A 24,937-nucleotide genomic window follows, 5' to 3' on the forward strand; every position below is an offset into this window, starting at 1 on the left:
GAGGTTTCAGTGAGCAGAGATCATGCCACTGCACTCCAGCCTGGGTGACAGTGAGAACCTGTCTCAAAAACAAAAACAAGCCAAAATCCAAAAGAAAAGGGTTTGGATAGCTTCCAAATTGCTCAACATGTGGAGATGCCTAGAAGGTGGGGCACCCAGAAATGGTCTGGAAGCTCTGGACTTCTGCTGGCCTTTCCATATGCATCTCTTCCATCTGGCTGTTCATCTGTATACTTTATTATATCCTTTATCAATAAACTGGAAAATATAAGTAAAGTGTTTCCTTGAGTTCAGTGATCTGCTCTAAGCAAATCAAACCTGAAGAGGTAGGCATAGAGACCCCGATTTACAGTGGGTTGGTCAGAAGTACAGTTCGCAACCTGAAGACTGTGATTGGCATCGGAAGTGGGAGGCAGTCTTGGAGGATTGAACCATTAAACTGTGGGATCTGATGCTATCTCCAAGTAAATAGTGTTCAAATTGAATTAAATTATAGGATCCCCAGCTGATGTCTGCTGGAGAATTGCTTGGTGTGTGGGGGAAAAAACCCCATGCATCTGGTCACAGAAGCTTTCTGTATTATACTGAGTGAGTAAGAGTAAGAAGAGCACTTTGGGCAAGGTGCAGTGCCTCATGCCTGTAATCCCAGCAATCTGAGAGGCTGAGACGGGCAGATCACTTGAGGCCAGGAGTTCGAGAACAGCCTGGCCAACATGGCGAAACCCTGTCTGTATAAAGAAAGAAAACTAAGAAAAAATTTAAAAAGAAAAGCGTTTTGATTTTTTCCCCCACCTCTATTAGATGGTGTGAATGTACCTGGTCTCCAAGCTTTTTGAATTGTGTCTCTCGGTGGCTCACGCTTGTAATCCCAGCACTTTGGGAGGCCGAGGCGGGCGGATCACGAGGTCAGGAGATCGAGACCACGGTGAAACCCTGTCTCTACTAAAAATACAAAAAATTAGCCGGGCGTGGTGGCGGGCGCCTGTAGTCCCAGCTACTTGGAGAGGCTGAGGCAGGAGAATGGCGTGAACCCGGGAGGCGGAGCTTGCAGTGAGCCGAGATCGCGCCACTGCACTCCAGCCTGGGCGACAGAGCGAGACTCCGTCTCAAAAAAAAAAAAAAAAAAAAAAAAAAAAAAAAAAAAAAAAAATTTTGAACTGAAATCCCTAACATAAGAAATGCACACAAAACTACAGAAACTTAAAAGGACGAAATAAAATATATAAATAGATGTTCTAATATTCCCACACCCCTTGGAAGGTCATGTGTACCTGCTTTCCATGCACCCCATTTTGGAGGACACTAATGGAAGAGTAAAGGCAGTGTTTATATCTGTAGTGTGAAGAGGCCCAAGACTGCTTCAGATGATCTCTACACCTGGAATCTGACCTGAAATAAGCTCTGATTTGAAATCAGATCTGAAATCTGTAATTAAGAATCTGACTTAATTTATGTTTGACTGCTGGTGGCTTTTAAGCCTTATCCCACCCCTCATCCTCTTATGCCCTACACCTCTGGCAAGCTAAGAAAGCCTGGGTGCTCGCCAGACATGGTGGCCCATGCCTGTAATCCCAACACTTTGGGAGGCTGAGGCAGGAAGATGACTTGAGCCCAGCCTGGGCAACATAGTGAGACACCATCTCTTTAAAAAAATAAAGCAAGCAAGCCTGGGTGTTTCCTTCTTTGATACCGGTGGGAAATTCAAACCACATGCAAGAAACATCACTCTGGCCCTACTTCCTAACCACCAAAAAACTCCAAGTCAATCTCCTTCCCTGTTGTCAAATCCTGCTTAGGAGCTGCCCTGCTTTCCTCAGAAAGCTTCATTATGTGAGTAACAACCCTTTCATACTCTGTTGGTGTGTGTGTGGCTTCATCAGTCATTTTTTTTTTTTTGAGACAGGGTCTCACTGTGTTGCCCAGGCTACAGTGCAATGGTACAATCATAGCTCACTGTAGCCTCCAACTTCTGGGCTCAAGTGATTCTCGTGCCTCAGCCTCCTGAGCAGCTGGGACAACAGGTGTACACAACCATGCCCAGATAATTAAAAAAATTTTTTAATTTTTTTGCAGAGATGGGGGTCTCTCTATGTTGCCCAGGCTGGCCTTGAACTCCTGGACTCAAGTGATCCTCCTACCTTGGCCTCCCTAAGTACTAGGATTACAGGTGTGAGCTACTGAACCTGGCTATCAGTCTGGACATCCGAACCAAATTTTGAGTGTGGAATGCATCCTGTCTCAGTGTGGGATGGCCACAAAAAAATAGCATCCTCCTTTACAGTTCATCTACTTTCTTTTCATAGCACTTAATACCACCTGACATATTATATATTTATTGTCTTCCCCACTAGACAGATCCCCAGCTTTAGTAAAGTGTTTGGTATAATCATCCAAGTGGCTACTTTGCTAGCACTGTTAAAGGCACTAGTGCTACAGTCATGAACAAGGCCCTTGCCCACATGAAGTGTATACTCCAGAGAGAAGGGTAGGTGTTCAATACATATTTGTTAAATGAAAGACTATTAATATTATTTTGTCTGGAGGTAAGATACTGCAAACATAATATATCATAAATTAAATTTTTTATTCATTTTTTTGCATCAAAATAGTGCTTAAAATAGGAATTTATACTCACAAGACATAGCTAACATCCAAAGTAGACAATTAAAAAATATTATTTGAAAATTATGTACTTAGTACTAAAGACTTCCTAAATTTGCACATTAGCAAGATTGCCATTTAGCACCATTAGAGAGTTGATCTTTGGCTAATGATTATTCAAAGAACATTCACGAAAATTTCAACCATTACAATCAGTGAGTATAATTTTATATTTCAGCAATGATAGTGGTCATGTTCAGCAACAGCTTCACTTACAAATTAAAGTAAGCTCACTTCAATGTTGCACTTTGATGCTGTTTTTTTACCCCTTCTCTTGCAAGTAACCAGTGAAATAAAAATTGCTTCTAAACAGCAATCGAAACAAGGGAGGAATTATGGCTAGCCAATTAGTTGCTGATGTTTGTGTTTTTATTTTTTATTTAAGAAACATTTTAAATAATAGAGATGGGGTCTCACCATGGTACCCAGGCTGGTCTTAAACTCCTAGGCTCAGGCAATCCTCCCACTTGGCCTCCCAACATGCTGGGATCACAGGCTTCAACCACCATGCCCGGACTGCTAATGTTTGTGAAAGGCAAATTGTAAACTTCTACGGTTTAACTTCACCAGAAGAGTAAAGGGCTCCCCACCTGCCACCTAGTTCTATAAAAAACGTATACTCTGATTACTGGAATGGATTTTTAAAATTCAATTCAAAGATTCAATAACTATCAACATTTCTAAATACTGATTTTTCTTTTTCTTTTTCTTTTTTTTTTTTTTTTTGAGACGCAGTCTCGCTCTGTCACCCAGGCTGGAGTGCAGTGGCGCGATCTCGGCTCACTGCAAGCTCCGCCTCCCGGGTTCACGCCATTCTCCTGCCTCAGCCTCTCCGAGTAGCTGGGACTACAGGCGCCCGCCACCACGCCCGGCTAATTTTTTTTGTATTTTTAGTAGAGACAGGGTTTCACCGTGGTCTCGATCTCCTGACCTCATGATCCGCCCGCCTCGGCCTCCCAGAGTGCTGGGATTACAAGCGTGAGCCACCGCGCCTGGCCCCTTTTTCTCTTTTTCAAATGTTTTTTAATGTCCTGCAGGTAATAACACTGATTTTTCTTACTCAGAAACATCTACTTAGCAGTTGTGATACTAATTTGCAAAATGTAACAATGTTATACAAATATAAGATACTACTAAATACAGAGTAGAAATAATTGCATGATTCCTGATATTTATATTCAAGGTATAAAATTAAAGAATATCTCAATTAGATAATTTTGTTCCCAATCTCTTTCAGACCAGATCTATGAAATAATATAGAATATACTATCAATATATTCCTTCATATGAAGTGAAAAAAAATGGGGTTTAAGTAGTGAGATAATTTCTACTTTTTACTTTTTTAAAAAAATAAATAGACAGGGTCTTGCTATGTTGCCCAAGCTGGTCTCAAACTTCTGGGCTCCAGTGTGCCTCCTGCCTCAGCCTCCCAAAGTGCTGGGATTATAGGCATGAGCCATTGTGCCTGGCCTGTGGGATCATTTCTATTTGGTTTTATATCAGTATCAATTAATGAGTCAATCAATTAACCTTAATTATTTCTTTTTCTAAATAAGTATCAGCTGATTTAATCTCGCCCAATTGAATGAGTCTCTTTTGGTTGATCAATGCGATAGAGAAACTCTGCAGGTAAGAAGTATCCAAGATATTCCACTATATCTGGAGTAGTGTCATAATGGTAGTGTCCACCTTCTCCATGATGACTAAAAAAATGAGTGTGCTCCAGTCGCAAATCAAACCCCTAAGATAACAGACAAACAATATGTTAGTACTCAAATTATTGATTAGAGTTTAAGGGGGGAGGGATAACTTTTTATGTTGCAATAGTTTTTGTTTTTTAAATAGGTAATACATTCACATGTTCTTTTTTTTTTTTTTTTGTGACGGAGTCTCGCTCTGTCACCCAGGCTGCAGTGCAGTGGCGCGATCTCGGCTCACTGCAAGCTCTGCCTCCCGGGTTCACGCCATTCTCCTGCCTCAGCCTCTCCGAGTAGCTGGGACTACAGGCGCCCGCCACCTCGCTCGGCTAATTTTTTGTATTTTTAGTAGAGACGGGGTTTCACCGTGGTCTCGATCTCCTGACCTCGTGATCCGCCTGCCTCGGCCTCCCAAAGTGCTGGGATTACAAGCGTGAGCCACCGCACCCGGCTACATTCACATGTTCTAAATTCAAAGGGGGCAAAATGATATATTCAGTAAAATGTATCTTCTTCTCTTTTGCCCTCACCACTCGCTCCCCTTCCTAGCAGGTAACCAATGTAAGCAGCTTCTTGTATATCCTTCCATAAATACTTACTTTTATTTTTACTCAAATGTAGTATTTTGTACACACTTTTCTGCATGTAACTTTTTTTCATGTAACAATATAGTTTTGAGATCTTTGTATATGAAATCATAAAAGAGCTTCCTCATTCTTTTATATCTACGTGGTATTCTATTGTGTATGTAACTTCTCAACTGACACTTGCATTATTTCTAATTCTTTTGCTACTACAACAATACTGTAATGAATAACCTTTTAACTAGTAATTTTACACAATTATGCATATATTTAAGTATAAAATCCTAGACATGTAATCACTGGATCAAAAGATATGACCAGGCTAGGCGCAGTAGATCATGCCTGTAATCCCACCACTTTGGGAAGCTGAGGCGGGCGGATCACTTGAGGTCAGGAGCTCAAGACCAGCCTGGTCAACATGGCGAAACCCTGTCTCTACCGAAAATACAAAAATTAGCTGGGTGTGGTGGTGAGCACTGGTAATCCCAGCTACTCAGGAGGGTGAGGCAGGATAATCACATGAACCCAGGAGGCAGAGGTTGCAGTGAGCCACGATTGCATCACTGCACTCCAGCCTGGGCAACAGAGCGAGACTCTGTCACAAAAAATAAAAAAAAAGAAAAGATATGACCAATATTTTAGTAGGTATTTGCTCTGAATTGGTCTGTAATATTTTTTCTAGTGTCTAGTATTATAATATAATGAACACCAAACAAGATGACAGGAGACCTGAATCCTAGTTGTGACGCTACTATTTGTTTTTTTTGAGATGGGGGTTATACTGTTACCCAGGCTGGTCTCAAACTTCTGGGTTTAAGTCAGCCTCCTCTGTAGCTAAGAATACTGGGGCAGGCAACCATGCCCAGCTACACCTGCTATGTAATAAAATAATTTTGGGTGTTATTTAAAATGCTTGTGCCTTCATTTTCTCAAAGGTAAAATCTGCTCTGCCTAACTCATAGGATAGTGAAGAGCTCCCTTATCTTCCAAAATAATTCTACAGGCTACCCTAATTCTTAAATAACAACAACACATGGCCGGGCATGGTAGCTCATGCTTGTAATCCCAACACTTTGGGAGGCAGAGGTGGGTAGATCACCTGAGGTCAGGGGTTTGAGACCAGCCTGACCAACGCAGTGAAACCCTGTCTACTAAAAATACAAAAATTAGCCAGGCATGGTGGCGCATGCCTATAATCCCAGCTACCCAGGAGGCTGAGGCAGGAGAATCACTTGAACCCAGGAGGCGGAGGTTGCAGTAAGCTGAGATCGTGCCATTGCACTCTAGCCTGGGCAACAAGAGTGAAACTGTCTCAAAACAACAACAACAAACACAAAAAGTGCCTAGTTCTTAAAGATTATCCTAAAAATCAAGCATTATCATTGCAGTATAATATAAAAAACAGACACAGACTTACTGGGTCTCTGGAGACAAAAACTGGTAGACAAACCAAAGGAGCTTTCATCTCATAAAAATGCAACCATTTATTCACTTCTTCATCAGAGTTCAAGGGGCAGGAAGAAAATTCTGCAGGCTACAACAAAAGATAATTACATAGGTAAACATACTGAATATTACTAAGAATTAAAAATTTTTAAAATATATTTTATTTACTTATTTATTTTTTAATTATACTTTAAGTTCTGGGTTACATGTGCAGAACATGCAGATTTGTTACACATGCCCTGGTGGTTTGCTGCACCCATCAACCTATCACCTACATTAGGTACTTCTCCTAATGCTATCCCTCCCCTAGTCCCCCACTCCCTGACAGGCCCCGATGTGTGATGTTCCCCTCCCTGTGTCCATGTGTTCCCATTGTTCAACTCCCACTTATGAGTGAGAACATGAGGTATTTGGTTTACTGATCTTGTGATAGTTTGCTGAGAATGATGGTTTCCAGCTTCATCCATGTCCCTGCAAAGGACATAAGTTCATCCTTTTTTATGGCTGCATAGTATTCCATGGTGTATATGTACCACATTTTCTTAATCCAGTCATTTGGGTTGGTTCCAAGTCTTTGCTATTGTGAATAGTGCTGCAATAAACATATGTGTGTGTGTGTCTTTATCACAGAATGATTTATAATCCTTTGGGTATATGCCCAGTAATGGGATTGCTGGGTCAAATGGTATTTCCAGTTCTAGATCCTTGAGGAATCACCACACTGACTTCCACAATGGTTGAACTAATTTCCCCTCCCACCAACAGTGCAAAAGCGTTCCTATTTTTCCACAACCTCTCCAGCATCTGTTGTTCCCTGACAGGGTCTGGCTCTGTCACCCAGGCTGGAGTGCAGTGGGATGATCACGGTAGGCCTGGAAAAGGCACCACAAGTTTCCACTCTGGTGTGTGGGATTGGCAGCTGGGCCCCCAGCCTTCAGGCCCTCCCTGGCCTGAAAGTGGGGCCTCACCGGAAACCTGCCCCCTTCTGCCCCGGAACCTGTCTGCCTCCTGCTGCCAATCATGTATTCCAGGCTGTAGGTGCCAAGGGGTGCCTGAAGGCCAGTGCAGAGCTGCTCTCAGCCCCCACTCAGCTTCCCCTCTATGCTCGTGTCAGTGCCCAAAATCCAGAAGGGGCCGGGGTGGCAGGCGGCTGGTGTGTCAGCAGTGCCCTGAGCGTGTGCACACCTGGTTGGGCTGTGACAGCGACCGGGCTCTGCTTGACTTTGCTCCTGGATCGGAGCAGGCGCTGACAACAGGGAGAAGCCAGGCAGTGGGAGCAGGCATTTCCAAGCCTGCAAGAGCAGTGGGGGCCTTCCCAGACCCCCCAAGAATGCAGGAATGCCTGGGTCCGCAGCCACGGTTTGGGCAGCTGCAGCTGTGTGGAGAAGGCAGGGCTCCTGCCTGCTCCGTGGAGTGGGAGATCCAGGTCTGCAGCCGCGGGTTTGAGCTGCTGCAGCTGCGCCTGGGAAGTTGGGACTCTCGCCTGTTCCGGCTGGGAGAGCACAGGGATGCCAGGGACCACAGCCATTGCTTGGGCGATTGCAGCGGCACCAACGGAGCTCCAGTGCCAACTCGGAAGGGGCGGGACTCCCACCTGTCTTCAGCTCCCACCCGCTCCATAGAGTGTGTAGTCTCAGCCGTGTCTCCCTGCTGCAGCCGCTCCGGAGAGCCTGCCGCTGCCATCATCACTATGTTGACCAGGCTGGTTTTGAATTCCTGGCCTCCAGTGGTCCTCCCACCTGGGCCTCCCAAAGTGCTGGGATTACAGGCATGAGTCACTCTGCAGGCCTTGAATTTATCTTGATCTTAAAAATAAACATATCCAAAGTAAAGTTCTAATATATTAACATGCACAAAGACATTATCTTACAATCTGATTTACAATATTATCATTTAAATTTTAAAGTAATACAATCATAGTAAAAAGGATTTGTTTAGAGTGTCTTCAGATGTAGAATTCCCAACACATACTTTACAATCCTAAGATCTGGCACTGTGCAGTGTCTCACGTCTATAATCTCAGCACTTTGGGAGGCAGAGGTAGGTGGATCAGCTGAGGTCAGGAGTTCGACACCAGTCTGGCCAATGTGGCAAAACCTTGTCTCTACTAAAACTACAAAATGAGCCGGTTGTGATGCTGCATGCCTATAATCCCAGCTACTCAGTAGGCTGAGGCAGGAGAATCCCTTGAATCCGGGAGGTGGAGGTTGCAGTGAACCAAGATCGTGCCACTACACTCCAGCATGGGCAACAGAGCAAGGATCCGTTTAAAAAAAAAAAAAAAAATCCTAAGATCTTAAGTATGTGCACACACACAAACTCCTTCATGCATGTATGCACACACGGGCTCTTACCATAATGTGAGACTTCACTTTTCCCTTCTGAATTATGAAAGTACCTCCCATTCCTATGGGCTTATTTCCATAATGTTTTTCCAGGGTCTGTCTCATACAAGTCACAAAGTTAAGTGGTCCAGTTCTTCTTTTGGCTTTCACCTCAATTACCTATAGAGGACATAAAGATGCATACAATTGACTATGCTGCAAAATAACTACCAAAGTAAAACATTATATAATTTAATTCTATCAAGCAAATATTCTGTTCTTTGCTTGGAGCCCCCAGATCTGAGTTGAGATGTTGCAATCCCGTGAATCTTGATCAATCATATATATATGTATACACACACACACACACACACATATCAATTATATGTAATTTGCTAATAAGTCTTAAGCATGCTTTCTTGAACTGCGAAACTGAGAAAGACAAGTTTCTCAGTGTAGAGAGTCTAGAGACTCTTAACATACGTGTCGAGGCAGTCAAAAGATTGAGAATTACCTTTGGTAATTCTTTGGTTAAAGGAATTAACCTTTGGTAAGTGTGGATGAGGAGAAAATGATTACATTTTCTCACTTCCCTTAAAATTCTGTACTATATTATCTCCACAACTTGGACGTTAAGTATTTTCACTTCTCAATCTCTTATCTCAAAATAGCTGAAGAGGCTATCTCTACTTCCAAAACTGGAGAGTCTTCACAAAAGCTAACACTGAAATCATCTTTTTGCATACCAATAGGAAGTAAATATGAAGTAAGGCATTAGTTTTCCTTACTTTCTTCTTGCTGTAAGTTTTTGCTACCACCATTTCTATCTAGAGCAATGTATGATTCATCAGAAATGAGCAAATAACCTATTTACTACCTGTAAGTAGGCATTATTTATTTTAGCTGTATGGTTCATGTAGATGACAAACTCACTCCCCAAATTAATATTCTATTACCTTTTAGTTCTCAGAAAAACGTCTTGCTTACTAAATAGTCTTTTTTTTTTTTAAGACAGGTCTTGCTGTCACCCAGGTAGGAGTGCAGTGGTGTGATCATAGCTCGTTGCAGCCTCAAACACCTGGGCACAAGGGATCCTCCTGCATCAGCCTCCTGAGTAGCTAGGACTATAGGCATGTACCACCACACCTGGCTAATTAAAAAAAAATTTTTTTTTTTTTTAGACAGGGTCTTGCCATGTTGCCCAGGCTGGTCTGAAACTGCCAGCCTTAAGTGATCCTCCAGCTTTGGCCTCTCAAAGGACTGGAATTATAGGCATGAGCCATTGTGCCAGCCGTACTATTCTTTTTTTTTTTTTGGAGACAGAGTCTTGCTTTGTTGCCCAGGCTGGAGTGCAATGGTGCGATCTTGGCTCACTGCAACCTCTGTCTCCCAGGTTCAAGCAATTCTCCTGCCTCAGCCTCCCAAGTAGCTGGGACTACAGGCATGTGCCACCTTCCCTGTCTAACTTTTTTATTTTTAGTAGAGACGAGGTTTTGCCATGTTGGCCAGACTGGTCTCAAACGCTTGACCTCAGGTATCTACCCGCCTTGCCTCCCAAAATGCTGGGATTACAGGCGTGAGCCACTGCATCTGGCCTCCAGTCATATTATTCTTAACCTTAAAGATGACTTTTGCTCTGCCTGTCATACTCTCTGAACCTTTCATTACTGGGTTATTTAAAGAGCTTTGACTTAGGAAGCTCTAATTTTCTTTTTCTTTTTTTTTTTTTTTTGAGACAGAGTCTCACTCAGTGGCCCAGACTGGAATGTAGTAGCATGATCTTGGCTCACTGCAACCTCTGCCTTCCGAGTCTGAGTGATTCTCTCACCTCAGCCCCCCGAGTAGCTGGGACTACAGGCACACACCACCACACCGTGCTAATTTTTGCATTTTTTGGTACAGATGGGGTTTCACCGTGTTGACCAGGCTGGTCTTGAACTCCTGACCTCAAGTTATCCACCCAGCTTGGCCTCCCAAAGTGGGAAACTAATTTTCTTAGCAAAACCATATTTGTGGCAGTAAAAGTTCACATTTTTAGCTTTCTGAGAACATTTAGGGAATATTGTATTTTTATGGACACAATCACCTTGCCAGGTTGGCCCTCACTGGCAAAAAGATTAGCCAGTAATGCACACTCAAAATCATGACGTTTCTCACTGTATTTCTCCAGTAGGCACCCTCCATCTGCAGGGTTCACATGGGCAAAGTAACTTCCATTCACAGGAGGCTTGTGTTCACTTTCTGTCTGAATAACTGGCATAAACTGAAAAGAAAGTGAGGCAATTAGTCAATCTTTGTATCTCTGCAAAGATAATATCTTGAATAATGTTACAAAACATTTAATCCTTTTAAGACATTTTAGTTCAAGTCCTAATAAGAGAACATAAAATACATAATATTTAATTTTAGACATAAAAAACTTGGAAAACTTTTATAGGCCGGGCGCCGTGGTTCATGCCTGTAATCCCAGCACTTTGGGAGGCCAAGGGGGGCGGATCACGAGGTCAAGAAAAGAGATCAAGACCATCCTGGCCAACATGGTGAAACCCCGTCTCTACTAAAATTACAAAAATTACAAAAATTAGATGGGCGTGGTGGCACACACCTGTAGTCCCAGCTACTCAGGAGGCTGAGGCAAAAGAATTGCTTGAACCTGGGAGGTGGAGGTTGCAGTGAGCCAAGATCGTGCCACTGCACTCCAGCATGGTGACAGGGCGAGGCTCCGTCTCAAAAAAAAAAAAAAAAAGAAGATATTGTATTTCTTATAGTATATCTATAACTTGCGTTAAATATCTTATTTTAAATTTTAAACTTTTTTTTCCTAACTTGAACACTAGGCAAATTGTATTAATGTTTCTGCAAAGAACTTGTATGACTACTATTAGTCATATCTGAAAAGGTTATGAGAGAATGAGCAGACTGAAGTCTTGTATTCATGAGATTCAAAGAAACAGTAATATTTTCGTATGGTAATAATATATACTAGTAATAACTATTAACTTTTATAAATAACCATCATACTACTGTGATAGTTTCCTACTATTTGGTCTGGAAGAAGGAGTTGACTAGATCACTAATATTCCATTCATCTTCTAATCCAAAGCTGCCTGCACACTCAAAGCAAAGATTTATAGAGAAGCTAGGAATCCTGTAAGAATATAAGTATTTTATAATCTAGAACCTTCAACAGAATACCATAGAACCCTGCATTTATCTAAGGCTGAACCTATAACCTAAGAAAATCTAAAACTGTAAGTTAGTACTCCATTACAGTTAGTCCAGTTGGAGTGTGTGCTATAGCAGAAATCTATATCAAGTAGTATCAAACCTGCAGAGAGATTTACAATTCACTCAGAAAGTAGGATTTTTGGCACTAAAAGCAAAAAGACAAACCAAATGTCAAATCAATAAAGTAAAATAATTTTCTTATATATGCTGACCTCAGAATTGAACCCGAGAGTCTGAAATGGACCTGCTCCTGCTCCAAGAATAAAAGCTCCAGGCAGCTTGATTTCTTTTGCAATTTTATTCAGATCATAAACCTACAGAAGAGGAAAAAATATTATTTAAGTCACAACTTGTACAAAATCCCTGGTTTACCTTTTATTACTGATCCATTAGCGCTTCCTTGCCAATTGATCAACAGGTCTTCTAATAATAAACACAGTAATCAACCCAACTTCTACAATCTTTATGTGAATACGCAGAGTAAAAGTACTTACTTTTTTTTGGTTTACAAGAGGCAATAAGTAAGGCACACCTCCTACTTCTGCAATTCTAGTTTTCCCACAGATGCCTAAGAAAAAACCAAAAAACGAAAACACAAGCCGTATTAAAAATAGGCAAACATCTAATTTAATAATAAAATGCCAACAGTATATAACTTCTCCATTCTTATAAAGTTTTACAAATAACAGGGATTGGAAGACATAAGTAGCTAGAACCCCTGTCCTATTTTAAGTACCTGTGTCTCTAATATCATCATAACCAATTATGGCTTATATAGTTGGTGGCATAAAGGCAATACAAGGCAAGGGCAAGGGTTAGAACTGGGGCCAAAGTTTGCATTGGGTAAGGTTTCTAGAATGTCTTTAACACCTTATTTCTTTAAAAAAAAATCTATTTTGGGGTGGTTTTCCTTTTTTTTTGGCTAAAATTGTTTTTTGTTTTTTAATTTAAAATATTTTGCTCTGATACAATGTAAATTCTTAGATGGTGGCTCATGCCTGCAATCCCAGCACTTTGGGAGGCTGAGGCGGGTGGATCACTTAAGGTCAGGAGTTTGAGACCAGCCTAGCCAACATGACGAAATCCCGTCTCTCCTAAAAATAAAAAATTAGTTGGGTGTAGTGGTGTGCACCTGTAGTCCTAGCTACCTGGGAGGCTGAGGCAGGAGAATCGCTTGAACCTGGGAAGTGGAGGTGGCAGTGGGCCAAGATCAAACCACTATACTCCAGCCTGAGCAACAGAGTGAGATCCCATCTTAAAAAACAAAACAAGCTGGGCGTGGTGGCTCACACCTGCAATCCCAGCACTTTGGGAGGCTGAGGTGGGTGGATTACCTGAAGTCAGGAGTTTGAGACCAGCCTGGCCAACATGGTGAATCTCTACTAAAAATAGAAAAATTAGCTGGGCATGGTGGCAGGAGCCTATAATCCCAGCTACTAAGGCGGCTGGGGCAGGAGGACTGCTTGAACCCAGCAGGGGCAGAGGTTACAATGAGCCAAGATTGTGCCACTGTACTCCAGCCTAGGCAACAGAGCAAGACTCTGTCTCAAAAAACAAAACATCACGAGGTCAGGAGATCGCGACCATCCTGGCTAACACGGTGAAACCCCATCTCTACCAAAATACAAAAAATTAGCCGGGCGTGGTGGTGGGCACCTGTAGTCCCAGCTACACTGGAGGCTGAGGCAAGAGAATGGGGTGAACCCGGCAGGTGGAGCTTGCAGTGAGCCGAGATCACACCACTGCACTCCAGCCTGGGCGACAGCGAGACTCCGTCTCAAAAAAAAAAAAAAAAAAAAACAAAACAACCCAGAGAGATCTAGGTGAGATGTACAAATTTCAAAGTTATATTCAGGTAGTAATTAAAACCATAAGAGTGGATTAAAAAAATACCCAGATATATTACTAGAAATAAGAAGAGGCTAAGGAAAGAATTCTGGAAAAGATCAATATTTAAGAGACTATTAGAAAAAGGAACCAGGAAAATGTGGAAGAGGAAGGAAAGGCACCAAGGAAGAACAGGTGAAACAAGGACAGAGGAGATAGAACCTAGGGGAGAATGTCAGGCAGCAATGGCCAAGCAGTATGAAATATGTGGAGAGGTTAAATAGTACTAGCAAACATTTTAAGGTCATTGGTGATCTTAGCAAGACCAGTTCATGTAGAAAATGTCTAACACGCCACTGCACCCAGCTAATTTTTGTATTTTTAGTAGAGATTGGGTTTCACCATGTTGGCTAGTTTGGTCTTAAACTCCTACGTTTATGAAAGATCATACATACACATATTAGACGCATATCTGGCTTCTAGTATTGCAATTTAAAGACTCACAAATTACTGACCAGAAAACACTTCTTCCAAGTATAACTCTGCATGACAAAATTAAGACTAACTATTTTGGCCGGGCATGGTGGCTCACATCTGTAATCCCAGCACTTTGGGAGGCCAAGGCGGGCAGATTGCTTGAGATTGGGAGTTTGAGACCAGCCTGGCCAACATGATGAAACCCCGTCTCTACTAAAAATACAAAACTTAGCCAGGTGTCAGTGGTGCACACCTGTAATCCTAGCTACTTGGGAGGGTGAGGTATGAGAATCGCTTGAACCCGGGAGGCAGAGATTGCAGTGAGCCGAGATTGTGCCTGGGCAACAGAGCGAGATTCCATCTCTCACACACACACACACACACACACACACACACAAAAAAAAAAAAAACAACAAAAAAAGATTAACCATTTTTCCTTCTTTCTTGTACTCTTCTGTTTCCTGACTTTTATTTAATTTTAGTTAATTACTTAATTAGCAGGGGAAACATATTACACTCATATTTTTAAAAAAATCAATGCCGGGCGTGGTGGCTCACGCCTGTAATCTCAGCACTTTGGAAGGCCGAGGTGGGCGGATCACGAGGTTAGGAGATCGAGACCATCCTGGCTAACACGGTGAAACCTCGTCTCTACTAAAAATACAAAAAATTAGCCAGGCGTAGTGGCACGTGCCTGTAGTCTCAGCTACTCGGGAGGCTGAGGCAGGAGAATCGCTTGAACCTGGGAGGCAGAGGTTGCAGTGAGCTGAGATCGCGCCACTGAACTCCAGCCTGGTGACAGAGTGAGACTCCATCTCACAAAAAAAAAAAACAAAAAAAACTATAAAAAAGTATGCTAAATGCTTTGAAGAAGCTAAAAGAAACTGCCATATGGTACAAAAGCCTTCTAGAATTTACAGGTCTACTTAAAATCAAAGATTGTTTAAGCTGGAAAGGCCCCCAAAGAACATTCAATTCAAATCCCCCCATGCTAATGTTATCTCAAAGTCAAGTTTGTTTTAAGACAGAACTAGAGTCCAGAATTTCTATGGCAAACTCCTTTTTAGCAAAGATGTTAATTACATAATAAAAAGAACACTTTGAGTGTTTATCCTCAAATTCCTCATCATAATAGGGTATAACGGGAGGGGATTAGACTTTGGAAACAGACTTGCATTTGAATCCTGGTTATGATTTACACTGAGCTTATCTAGCCTCTCTCGTTTTCCGTTTTCTCATCTATAAACAAGGGCTACTACTTACCTTGTGGTGTTATTGTAAAAACTGAAACATCAAATAAGTATCTATCACACTGACAAATTATTTTATTCTTCTAATACTAATTTCCCTTCCTTCTCACTTCAAACAGTGGATGCTCACTTGGCAAATTTGTTGAAGGATTAGTTTTAATAGATCATTCAAATACAAGGCTTTTAGGATCTCTTCTGGTCTTGAATAAATAAAATCATAAAAATTAAAATCAGTTTCCATAACAGTCTAAGCAATTAAAAGCAAAACTCTCGTGTGATACAAAGAATTCTAACCTATTGGATGTCTATTCTATAATCTCTGAAGGTTACATAAGTGAATAAAACACAATCCTCTTCCACAAGAGTATGAAATGAAATTTAACCAATATCAGAAAAGTGAGCACAGAAATTTGGCACAATTTAGCCTAAATGTTGTGACAATATCCTTTATTTGTAGATAATTTAAGATGTCCTTAAAAATAATTCTAGTTTCAAAAAAGATTATGACTAAAAAACAAAAGCTAATTGCAAAAATTGCTTACCTTTTACAGGAAAGGTAAAGGGTTCCTTAGTCAAATCAGGGCAATCAACTACAGAGACCTGGACATCAGCAAAGTTATCTTTTAACCCCTTCTGCATAACTAATAAAGACAAGGAATAAGATTATTTAACATTAGGTAAAAGCTTGGCTATCACATATCAAAAGTGCCCTCAACACACTCCCAATCTCAACTTGTATAATAAAAAAGAAGGCGGAAATGGTCTTATTAATGAATATAATTAGACATTAGACATAATCACAAGGTACAACGTAGACTAAGATATATAAATACTTCCTCTACAGTGATTTTCAACTGTTGAGGATAAACAGCCTGCACTTGTGTGAGGGTGAGGATTACCTTCTTTTTTGAGAGAAGATTCCAAAAACCAACTGAAATGCAAACATTTAAACTTTTTAAAAAGTAAGCAATCACACGTAACAACTTCAGTGAAGGTAACAGACAATATGTTGAACAAAGCAGCCAGATACAAAAGACTACATACAATATTACTTCACCTTATGCATCTCAGAAACAGGCAATGGATCAAGGCTGACTGGGAAGGTGTGCAAAGGAGCCTTCTGGGATGTTGGAAATATTTTACATTTTGATCTGGATAGCAGTTACATAGGTGTAACTATTGTTAACATTCATCAAGCTGTACACTCAAGATTAGTGTACTTTACCGTAGATAGTTATACCTCAATAACAATGTATAAAAGCGCAGGTGTCTCAAAGTTATTAATGTAAGACCAATGTATTTCCCTCTCTTTTTCTCTCTTTTAAATGTAGAGACCAGGTCTTGCTATATTGCCCAGGCTGGTCTTGAACTCCTGGGCTCATGCGATCTTCCTGCCTTGGGTTCCCCAAAGTGCTGGGATTACAATGAGCCATCACACCTAGCCTCAACGGTTTTGTTGTTGTTGTTGTTGTTTTGAGACAGAGTCTCACTCTGATAGCCTTACCCTGTAGCCCAGACTGGAGTGCAGTGGTGCGAAGCATGATCTTGGCTCACTCAGCCTTCATCTCCAGGCTCAAGTAATCCTCCCACCTCAAACTCCCCAGTAGCTGGGACTACAGGTGGGTGCCAACATGCTTGGCTAATTTTTGTATTTTTTGTGAAAATGGGGTTTTGGCTTGTTGCCCAGGTGGCTCTCAAACCCCTGGACTTAAGAGATCTGCTCACCTTGGCCTCCCAAAATGCTGGAATTATAGGCATGAGCCACTGCATCAGCCTATGTACTTTTAAGGATCAAAAGTTCTTACAAAATTTCTTTCTTTGTTTTTTTTGAGACGGAGTCTCACCCTGTCGCCCAGGCTGGAGTGCAATGGCACGATCTCGGCTTACTGCAACCTCCGCTTCCCAGGTTCATGCCATTCTCCTGCCTCAGCCTCCCGAGTAGCTGGGGTTACTGGCGCCCGCCACCACACCCAGCTACTTTTTCTATTTTTAGTAGAGACAGGGTTTCACCATGTTGGCCAGGCTGGTCTTGAACTCCTGACCTCGTGATCCGCCCGCCTCAGCCTCTCAAAGTGCTAGGATTACGCATGAGCCACCGCACCTGGCCAATTTCTTTTTTTTTTTTTTCGAGGCTGAGTCTCGCATTGTTGCCTAGGTCGAAGTGCAGTGGCGCGAATTTGGCTCAACGTAACTTCTGCCTCCCAGGTTCAAGTGATTCTTGTGGCTCAGACTCCCGAATAGCAGGAATTACTGGCACACACCACCACACTCAGCTAATTTTTGTATTTTTAGTAGAGATGGGGTTTTGCCATGTTGGCCAGGCTGGTCTTGAACTCCTGAGCTCAAGTGATCTGTCCACCTTGGCCTCCTAAAGTATTGAGATTACAGGCATGAGCCACTGTGCCAGGCCATAAAATTTCTACTTTTTCTGAATATATCCTGCACATATAGAAGGAAAATAGAAACAAACACAAAAGTGAAAACAGGTTCTAGAAAAGCAATCAAAGAAAAAATCTGGCCAAGCATGGTGGCTCATACCTGTAATCCCAACACTTTGGGTGGCTGAGGCAGGAGGATCAAGTGAGGCCAGGAGTTCAAGAGCATCCTAGGCAATAGAGCAAGATCCTATGTCTACAAAAAGAAAAAAGAAAAAGAAAAAATTCCTAATTGCCCTGTCATATTAGGGAAGACAGACTGATGAAAAAGAAATACAGGCCAAACAATACAGATTGTTTACTAGCTACCATTCAATTAGGGAAAAAAAAAAGATTGTAAGAGGAAAGTTACAACAAAGCAAAAATGAGTCTATTTCTTAACTTCAATCTTATCAGGATGACAGATGAACTACCAGAACACTACATTTTGAGAAACAAGCGAAGGTTCTATCGTTACCATTAGAACAGAACCTAGAGGTTGTCAAATAAAGGTTAGTATTCTGACAGACTTTACAGTTTTGGATAACAACTATTCCTGGCTTCATTTTTGTACTCGTTTTTGTTTTCCTTTTTTTGACTATCTTCCCTCCTAATTTATCCTGGGAAACTGCCTTAAATCAAAGCAAGTTCACTGGCAGTCTGTCATTATCAGTGGTAGGGGGGAATTATATTGGGATATGATTAACATACAACAGTAGAGTATACATTTAAAGAATAATGTAAGTGAAAAAAGTTAAAGCAAAATTGTGCAACTCTGGGCATCACACATGCTTAAGTCTTGGATTACTAATCATTTACATCCTGTAAAGTTGGTATCATCAATAATCTATAAGTGAAAGAAAAAAGAATTTATAAATTATAATTTTAGTTTTTTTGGATGGACAGAATTTGGACTTTCTCAATAAAAATGGGACAGAACAGATACTGAAATGGAAAATGAATTCTGTACCAAAAGTACTATTTTGATAAGTAAGATATAGATATAGACAAGTAGTAAGCTATAGATAGATCTTAGAATATTTTTAAAAGAATTTTCTCTTGGGATAATTTCTAAAAATCCAAAGTTAATATTGTTTTTACCTCCAGCAAGCTCTTCAAGACTTGGTACATGAAAAGAAAACTCAGCACAAGCCATTTTCTTTCTTCTTTAGGCGTGAGGTTGGACAAATAGAGCTACTCTTGGTTAATTATCACAAGAGTCCACAGTGCACCAAGTATGAACAGCTTCTGTTCTGGAAATGAACATTTAGCATTCAAACACATAAACAGAACAAAAGGGCATTCAGGTTTCTATCTTCATAAAAAGGCAAACACAGCTTCCAGCATTTAATGTTCCAAGTGAGAAATAGCCAAGTGGCCTTTTAATACTTACACTTTATTTTACTGTAATTTAAAATTTTAAACTACTTTTTTAATAGAAACAAGGTGTTACTATGTTGCCCAGTCTGGTCTTGAATTCCTGGCCTCAAGCGATCCTCCCACCTCTGCCTCCCAAAATGCTGGGATTACAAGTGTGAGTCACTGCTCCCAGCCGATTCATTTTTTTAAAAAATATCATATAGCTGGAGTGAACACCCAATTTTCTAATGGTTGGTCTAAGGAATATAGGTCTTGAAGCAAAAGGTACTTATTAGGAGTTTATGGATAAGTGTTTAAATGGTTGTAGATAACAGTACATATAGGATTTGTATAGTACATATAGGATCTCAAGTATTTCTGTAATAGATATGTGTGTTTTCTATTCCATATTTCACATTTAGGTCAAAAATTAAATGAGTTCCTTAGACTATCACTTTTTCAAAATAAAATTTAAATTACAAATAGAAATGGAAACTTTTATGGAATGATTAGCCTTTGAAATTCAAATTTTTATTTTCATTTACAAATAAACATACTTCAATTATGATAATCTATCCAATTATAATTTGATATTTAAATATATGCTTTTCTATCATTGCAACTAAAAAATAAAATATATGCCAAGTATACTTTGTAACAAATAAGTGTACATACACAGAGATTAGTATCTTACCTTAAGTGTTCAGTGATGAAGTATACAACCAGAGGGAGATAAAATGAAGGCAGGGAAAAATATAAGTAATATGAGGTAGACAGGTATCCTACTCCAGGCCAATCACAACAGGGAACACAGACAAGACTCTCAAGGGTGTTTCTAAGAGTACTGCAGGAGTTCTCGTTAAAATTGTTAATAGAACACCTCATTAATCTGAGTGGCCTCTGCCCTTAACATGCCTATTTAGCAAGTGGAGGTGATCCTCAGCCATTTGAAATATTCTTCCAAATTTTTTTTTCTAATTTTCCAAAGATTCATAGGTTGCTTAGAAACTGGGTTTCTAGTTCTGGTACTTTCCAACAACATATCCTCTATAACCATTCTATTGCAAACATTTAGGATGTTACATTTACTTTAGTACTTTATCAAATACCAGCTTTTATTGTTCTTGATTTAATACATGTAATCTAATCTCCCAAATATATATAACTGTTTATTAAGGGTCCCAAATCTTTTTTTTTTTTTTTTTTTGAGACGGAGTCTCGCTCTGTCACCCAGGCTGGAGTGCAATGGCACGATCTCAGCTCACTGCAACCTCTGCCTCCCAGGTTCAAGCAATTCTCCTGTCTCAGCCTCCCTAGTAGCTAGGATTACAGGCATGTGCCATCATGCTCGGCTAATTTTTTGTATTTTAGTAGAGACGGGGTTTCACCATGTTGCCCAGGTTGGTCTCAAACTCCTGAGCTCAAGCAATCCACTTGCCTCGGCCTCCCAAAGTGCTTGGATTACAGGCGTGAGCCACTGCACCTGGCCCCCAAATCTTATGTAATCACACTTAAATTATTTTAAACATAGTTTTGTGTGGGGAAAAGAAAGATCAGACTGTTACTGTGTCTATGTGGAAAAGGAAGACAAAACAAACTCCATTTTGATCTGTACAAAGAAAAATTGTTTTGCTTTGAGATGCTGTTAATCTGTAACTTTAGCCCCAACCCTGTGCTCACAGAAACATGTATTGAATCAAGGTTTAAGGGATTTAGGGCTGTGCAGGATGTGCCTTGTTAACAATATGTTTGCAGACAGTATGCTTGGTAAAAGTCATCGCCATTCTCCATTCTCTATTAACCAGGGACACAATGCATTGCGGAAAGCTGCAGGGACCTCTGCCCGAGAAAGCGTGGGTATTGTCCAAGATTTCCCCCCACTGAGACAGCCTGAGATATGGCCTCATGGGAAGGGAAAGACCTAACCGTCCCCCAGCCCGACACCCATAAAGGGTCTGTGCTGAGGAGGATTAGTGTAAGAGGAAGGCCTCTGTTTCTCGCATATCCCTGGGAACAGAATGTCTCCGTGTAAAGCTGACTATTAGTTCTATTCTGAGATAGGAGAAAACCACCCTGTGGCTGGAGGGGAGATACGCTGGCAGCAATACTGCTCTGTTACTCTTTGCTACACTGAGATGTTTGGGTAAAGAGAAACATAAATCTAGCCTACTTACACATCTGGGCACAGTACCTTCCCTTGAACTTATTTATGACACAGATTCCTTTACTCACATGTTTTCCTGCTGACCTTCTCCCCACCATCACCCTGTTCTCCCGCTGCACTCCCCTTGCCGAGATAGTGAAAATAGTAATCAATAAATACTGAGGAAACTCAGAGACCAGTGCCGGTGCAGGTCCTCGCATACTGAGTGTGCCCGTCCTCTGGGCCCACTGTTCTTTCTCTATACTTTGTGTCTTACTTCTTTTCTCAGTCTCTCTTCCCACCTGATGAGAAATACCACAGGTGTGGAGGGGCAGGCCCCCTTCAGTTTTGGGTTGAATAATTTATAATTGTTCAGAAATGAGACAGTTTAACTTTTTCTTTTAAATAATTTCAGATTGACAGATATTACATACAAATAATTCCTGCATATTCTTCACCCAGATTTCCCAAATGTTAACATTTTATCACATTCTTTATCAAGCAAACATTGGGTACTAACTTATTTATGAACATGTCAAAATCTGCACAATGAATAGTATATTCATTTATAATGATAATAAAAGCACTTTAGATATTTTTGGTGGCAGTGGGAATAAGAACACAAGTTAAAATCCAAATGTAATCTTAATTTTATTCCCTTTACTATCTCTTTAGTAAAAAGTTAGGTCAGTTGTTTCCGTTTATTTATGTCCCTACCAAAGTAGAAACAAAGTTCAATCTTGGGAGGATGTAGCTTGAATAACTGGTTTAGAAATGTACTTATTAGGGGTACTTATTAGGGATTAGTGGGTAAGTGTTTAAATGGTTGTGGATAACAGTGCATATAAGACTCTCAAGTATTTCTATAACAGATACTTGTGCTTTCTACTCTATATTTGACATTTAGACAAAAAATTAAATGAGCTCCTTAGACTATCACTTTTTCATAATAAAATCTAAATTATGAAGGCCCGTTCAATCCTAAAATGATGTGAACTTCAGGCAGGCTGATGGCAAAGCAAGCAGTGTGGTAGCATGTGTATGTGAGTGTTTGTGTGTTGGAGGTGGGGAGAGGGTTAGAGTTGGAGCTGAGAAAGGAGTTAGGTTCTTACATAAACTCCAGGAATACAGCCTTGGGCCAGATGGAGGCAAACAATATTTTCCTGCCTAATTGGTGGGAGTTGATGGCCCAGAAATAGGGTGTAGAAGGGAAACGGAGCTGCAGAGGTTAACACCTGAAGGGGTGGACCAACTATCGCAACTAAACTGGTTACCATTTGAGTGCACACTATGTACCAGACACCGTTAGACACTGTGCAGACATTCTCTGAAAACTTTTCACAACCATGACAGGTTGTAAGACAGGTTGTGGATCTTCAGGGGTCGCGGGCATCCCCCAGACACAGCCGCAGAGCCTGCATGGAGTTCGCTAGTGCCGGCGACCAAAAGCGCTCGCTCCGGCTCCAGCATCTGCTCACCCCCACGCACCCTCCCATAAAGGGTGGAACGCAGCAGGCCTGGGTGAGTGGAGTTCGTGGCTTCTGGCACTCAAGATCCCGCCTCATTCACTCGCGCGCCCCCTCCCGCGAGGAGTTGGGAGCTGCGGGCTGAGTAAGTGGAGGCACAGCAGCCGCAAGACTCGCGAAGGGGTCAGAGAAATATCCTGCTTCAACTGCACTCCAGCCTGGGTGGCAGAGCAAGACCCTGTCTCTACAAAACAAACAAACACCAAATGTGGCCGGGCGCGGTCATTCACGCCTGTACTCCCAGCACTTTGGGAAGCCGAGGCAGGCGGATCACTTGAGGTCAGGAGTTCGAGACCTGCCTGGCCGACATGGTGAAACCTGGTCTCTACTAAAAGTACAAAAATTAGCTGGGTGTGGTGGCGGGCACGTGTAGTCCCAGCTACTTGGGAAGCTGAGGTGGGTGGATTTCTTGAGCCCGGGAGGTGGGGGCTGCAGTGAGCTGAGATCGGCCACACTGCACTCCAGCCTGGGCGACAGAGTGAGACTCTGTCTCTAAAAAAAAAAAGAAAGAAAAAATACAAAATGAAATGTGAAATTTCAGTGATTCTGCATTAGGAGTTAAAATGTTCCTTCCCTTTAATAGCACTTTTCCCCTTCTTTTTGAACAAGGGATGCTGCATTTTCATTTTGCATTGAGCCTCACAAATGACACGGCTAGGCTTGCTGCTGAATATGGCAGTGAGGGACATGCCATACCAGTCCTGGAGCTTAGTCATTGCCCAGACCCTGTGGATCAAATGCAGTGGGCTGCCTAAAGGATCAGACTTTTTATCCCCGGAATTGTCCAATCTATGGAGCAAAGCAGGTAAAGAGACCAGATTACTTTTAAGGCCTGTTCAATCCTAAAATGATGTGAACTATAAAATAAGACTACGCAGCTTTACTGGTTTTTTGTGGTTTATCATATGAAAACAGAATTTTGAAAGCGGAAAAATCAAACCAGTTCATTCCTTTTTAAAATTACTTTGGGAGGCTGGGCGCGGTGGCTCACGCCTGTAATCCCAGCCCTTTGGGAGGCCGAGGCGGGCGGATCACCTGAGGTCGGGAGTTCGAGACCAGCCTGACCAACATGGAGAAACCCCGCCTCTACTAAAAATACAAAAATTAGCCGGGCATGGTGGTGCACGCCTGTAATCTCAGCTACTGGGGAGGCTGAGGCAGGAGAATCACTTGAACCCGGGAAGCAGATGTTGCGGTGAGCCAAGATCGCACCATTGCACTCCAACCTGGGAAACGAGCGAAACTCGGTCTCAAAAAATAAAAAAAAAATTACTTTGGGAGAAAAAAACCCCACCAAAACTAAACTAGTTTACACTGTTTAATCTTAACTCAGGAACCGGTCAAGGAACTAATGGTGTGGGGCAGGGGGGATGTAGGAGGAAACTTAGGAAAAAGAAATCCTCCACAGGTCTCACTTGTGACATGTTAGCCAACTCCTGGGAGGCAGAAAGGGTGAGCTTACGAAACAGGTGCAAAAGTGGGGGAGACCGGGGCGTGCTACGGAATAACACTGGCGTCCAGCACAAAGGTTACACACTTCGAGTCATGGTCAAAGGATGAGCCTTCCCCAATATTTTAACACACAAGGGTTTTTGAAGGCAGAAGTAGACAAAGGATGACAAAACACTCAGGCACACATCCCACCTGTCACCCTCGCCACACACCCGGGACCAGGTTTAGAAAGCCAGGCGACAGCTCAGCAAACGCGAGACCACCGGAAACGAAGCGGGCTGAGAGGCTGTTTCCTCACAGTTCTCATCCACTCACAAGTGACCGCACGTTTTGTTTTTGTTATATGCCGAAATGTTCTTGGCTATTCCACTCACCTAACTGCTCACGGAAGCAAAACACCAGAGTCCGGATCTTCGCGTAGGCCAACCCCCGCCTCCTCAGAATACACGAGCTAGAGCTCCGCCCACGTCAGTCGGTACTCCCTGCGTGGCGAGAAAAATGGCGCCCGCGCGTCGCGTCTCCTCCCACCGCTCGCCTTCTTCCCGGAAG

The 24,937-nt window shown here is 41.8% G+C and overlaps 1 protein-coding gene across 7 annotated transcripts in view; it reads right to left on the minus strand.

The window, feature by feature from the left end:
* The window catches only part of C15H11orf54 (chromosome 15 C11orf54 homolog), a 29,041-nt gene extending 4,141 nt beyond the window's left edge, over positions 1-24,900 (minus strand). The window contains exons 1-9 of one of the 7 annotated variants that reach the window (XM_030794642.1): positions 24,763-24,864; positions 19,010-19,161; positions 16,037-16,135; positions 12,431-12,508; positions 12,153-12,254; positions 10,799-10,975; positions 8,743-8,892; positions 6,360-6,476; positions 3,956-4,402 (exon numbers count right to left, since the gene is read on the minus strand). In XM_030794642.1, the coding sequence (XP_030650502.1) occupies positions 4,229-4,402; positions 6,360-6,476; positions 8,743-8,892; positions 10,799-10,972 (615 nt within the window). In that variant the 5' untranslated portion in view covers positions 10,973-10,975; positions 12,153-12,254; positions 12,431-12,508; ... (1 more) ...; positions 19,010-19,161; positions 24,763-24,864 and the 3' untranslated portion in view covers positions 3,956-4,228. Of the gene's footprint in view, positions 1-3,955; positions 4,403-6,359; positions 6,477-8,742; positions 8,893-10,798; positions 10,976-12,152; positions 12,255-12,430; positions 12,946-16,036; positions 16,136-19,009; positions 19,162-22,684; positions 23,142-24,762 lie in introns of those variants that run through there. The other 6 variants (XM_003252996.4, XM_030794639.1, XM_030794640.1 and 3 more) reach the window with 6 other exon arrangements.
* Between the last annotated feature and the right edge of the window lie 37 nt (positions 24,901-24,937).

The sequence above is a fragment of the Nomascus leucogenys genome, chromosome 15 (genome assembly GCF_006542625.1).
Source record: "Nomascus leucogenys isolate Asia chromosome 15, Asia_NLE_v1, whole genome shotgun sequence".
NCBI lineage: Eukaryota > Metazoa > Chordata > Mammalia > Primates > Hylobatidae > Nomascus > Nomascus leucogenys.